Consider the following 2,500-nt stretch of genomic DNA (forward strand, 5'->3'; position numbering starts at 1 on the left):
AAGTAAAATCTGAACATCGGAGATGGCCAGAAAACAGGGAAGAGGAACGGGGAAGAGGACACGCCCCGAAGGCCACGAGGAGGAATCATGCACTACGCTGGCCAACACAACTGGCCAGGGGGGGGGGGGGGGTGCAGGCCACGGGGCAAAACTCTACGGGAGGATGTCGCCCGGTTTCAGTACACAACAACCCCCGACTCCCGCCTCACTTCGAAGAAAAGGCAAGGCGGGAGCCGAGAAGAAAGAGGTGGGAGGGGGAGGCGAGAAGAAGAGGGGGGGAGGCAGAAGACGGAAAGAAAACATACAACGATAATCGCCTTTCCTTCTTCTATTCCTCCACTTTCCTCCTCCCTTATTTCCCCACCCTTCCCTCACTTCATCTCCTTTCTCCCTCGTGCGTACGAATGCCCTCTCGCCCTCTCTCCCTTCCTACTTCCCCCGAACGAACGAACGAACGAACGGAGAGAGAGAGAGAGAGAGAGAGAGAGAGAGAGAGAGAGAGAGAGAGAGAGAGAGAGAGAGAGAGAGAGAGAGAGAGAGAGAGAGAGAGAGAGAGAGTTAAAAAAAAAAAATGACAAGCCCCAAAGAAGCATTCTCAAAACGGAAGGGCATGGGAGCACGAAGCAGGGGGCGCAGCGGAGGCCGCCGGCGCGCACTCACCTCGCGGGTCCAGCTGGTCGGGGTTGAACCAGGCCCCTGTCAGCGTGCGAGAAGAGGAGAAGAGAGACAGGGTCAGAGTTAAACGGCGCCTTGGCCTTCCTTCGCTCACTCATTCCTCCGCCACCGCCGTCGCCGCAACGCCGCCCACGCCCGCGGCACCTTTGCCCGTGTGAGTTGTGTGTGTGCGAGTGCATGTATGTGAAAAAGTACCACAAATTAGGTCTTACTGAAACCAGTGTCACACTCCAGACATTCAGGCACATTCAAACACCAACAAGTGCAACTGCAAGAACACCAAAACAGCACCCCCCACGCGCACGCACGCACACACACAGCGCGCGACTGTCGCCCAAGCCGAGTCGCACACCTGCCACTCAGCCACATCACACCTGCCAACCCCTGCCGCTCCTCACCCGGGGACGGACCGAGCGGCCGCCCTCCTAACGGCCTCATCCAACAAAAGGCCTCATCCAACCCATCCCTTATCCAACTGCCCCTTATCTAGTCCGTATCAAGCAAGTTCTCCCGTGCTAATCAATCCTCTGCCCTGCTTTCCTCCTCCTGGCAGGCAGTCACACGGAAACGCTTGGTCCCATTTATCCCCAAACGGAGCCCAGGCCTATCCCCTCGATCCCCTCGATGCCCCATCCTGCCATCCGTCCCAGTAGATTACCCATAGAAAAATGACCTCATCCACGCCATCTCTTTCGCACATGCCCCCCTCCCCCCCTCGCCAGGCATCCACCCTCATCCACCCGTGCCAGCACCCTCATCCACACCAGAACCGCCTCATCCACGCGCCCACATCGGCCGTCCCCGCCGAGCCGACCTTCCCTCGATGCAGTGTGTCAGTGTGTATGTCCCTCCGCCCATCTCGCGGCCGTGGGCGTGGCGGGGGGGAGGGGGCGTTGGGCCGAAGCGGTGGCGGTTTACCCACTACCTCGTGCCCGCCCGCGCGCCCGCCATCTCCTGGCGCCGCCCTCGCCTGCCAGGTGGAGGCTCAGTTCGACCTCCACCTCCGTGCGGGCGGCCCAGGCGGAGAGCGGGCGTGCGCGCGTGCACTCGAGTGAACCTCTAGATAGACTAGTATTTCTAAAGAAGGAAGATATTACCAAGTTAGAAAATGTCAACTTAGTTTTAATCAATCCATTAATGAAGCCCTATTATTCTGCAATAAAGAAAAATGTAGAAAAAAGAGTTATCCAAATGATACTAAAAGTTGTTCTTCTGACAAAGTTAACCATCACAGAAAAATGTAGCATTAACCATTTAGAGAGTACAGAAGCCAACCTACTCAAAAGTGTCTAAATTCTTTAGTCTAAGTGCACGGAAAGGGGGAAGGGAGGGTGCATGAACCAAGGGGCAGGTCAAACAAGTGAAAACAAACAAAGAGTAATATTAAAGCTCAAACCAAGAGAAATTAAGTGTTAGTAGGTTAAGTGTAACAAAACGCGGCAGCATCCTTTCTGGCACTTCCAGACGAAATGAGGTTTGAAAGGTTTTCCAATAGGCTTTCCTCTGGCTTTCGCTCGCTCGCTTATCTCTTCCCCAGCTTTTTCTTCCTCAAATTGCTGCAGTTCCCGAATACGAAATCATTTTCTACAGAATCAACACGACTTCCCCCCTTTTCTTCTCACTCGCCCAGATCGACCTCGCTCGCCTTACGCAACGTCACTTTAAAAAACTTTCGACAAACACTACAAAAGGGGGCACTCGCTCCCCTCCCCCTCCCCCTCCCCTCCTTCCCCGCCGAGACCCACCCGGCCCCCTCCCCCGCCCTGGGAGGAGTCCGCTCTCTAGGACTCTCTTGGACGTGAAGGATCGATGCTCCGCTCGCCCC

General features: G+C 55.7%; 1 protein-coding gene across 1 annotated transcript in view; it reads right to left on the reverse strand.

The window, feature by feature from the left end:
- Window positions 1-660: 660 nt before the first annotated feature.
- Window positions 661-2,500, reverse strand: part of LOC113809765 (uncharacterized) — a gene marked incomplete at its 3' end in the record, with an annotated part of 84,948 nt that continues 83,108 nt past the window's right edge. The window contains 1 exon segment of the mRNA XM_070118872.1: window positions 661-696. Within this exon segment, the coding sequence (XP_069974973.1) occupies window positions 661-696 (36 nt within the window).

Source organism: Penaeus vannamei, chromosome 43 (assembly GCF_042767895.1).
Source record: "Penaeus vannamei isolate JL-2024 chromosome 43, ASM4276789v1, whole genome shotgun sequence".
Taxonomy (NCBI): domain Eukaryota; kingdom Metazoa; phylum Arthropoda; class Malacostraca; order Decapoda; family Penaeidae; genus Penaeus; species Penaeus vannamei.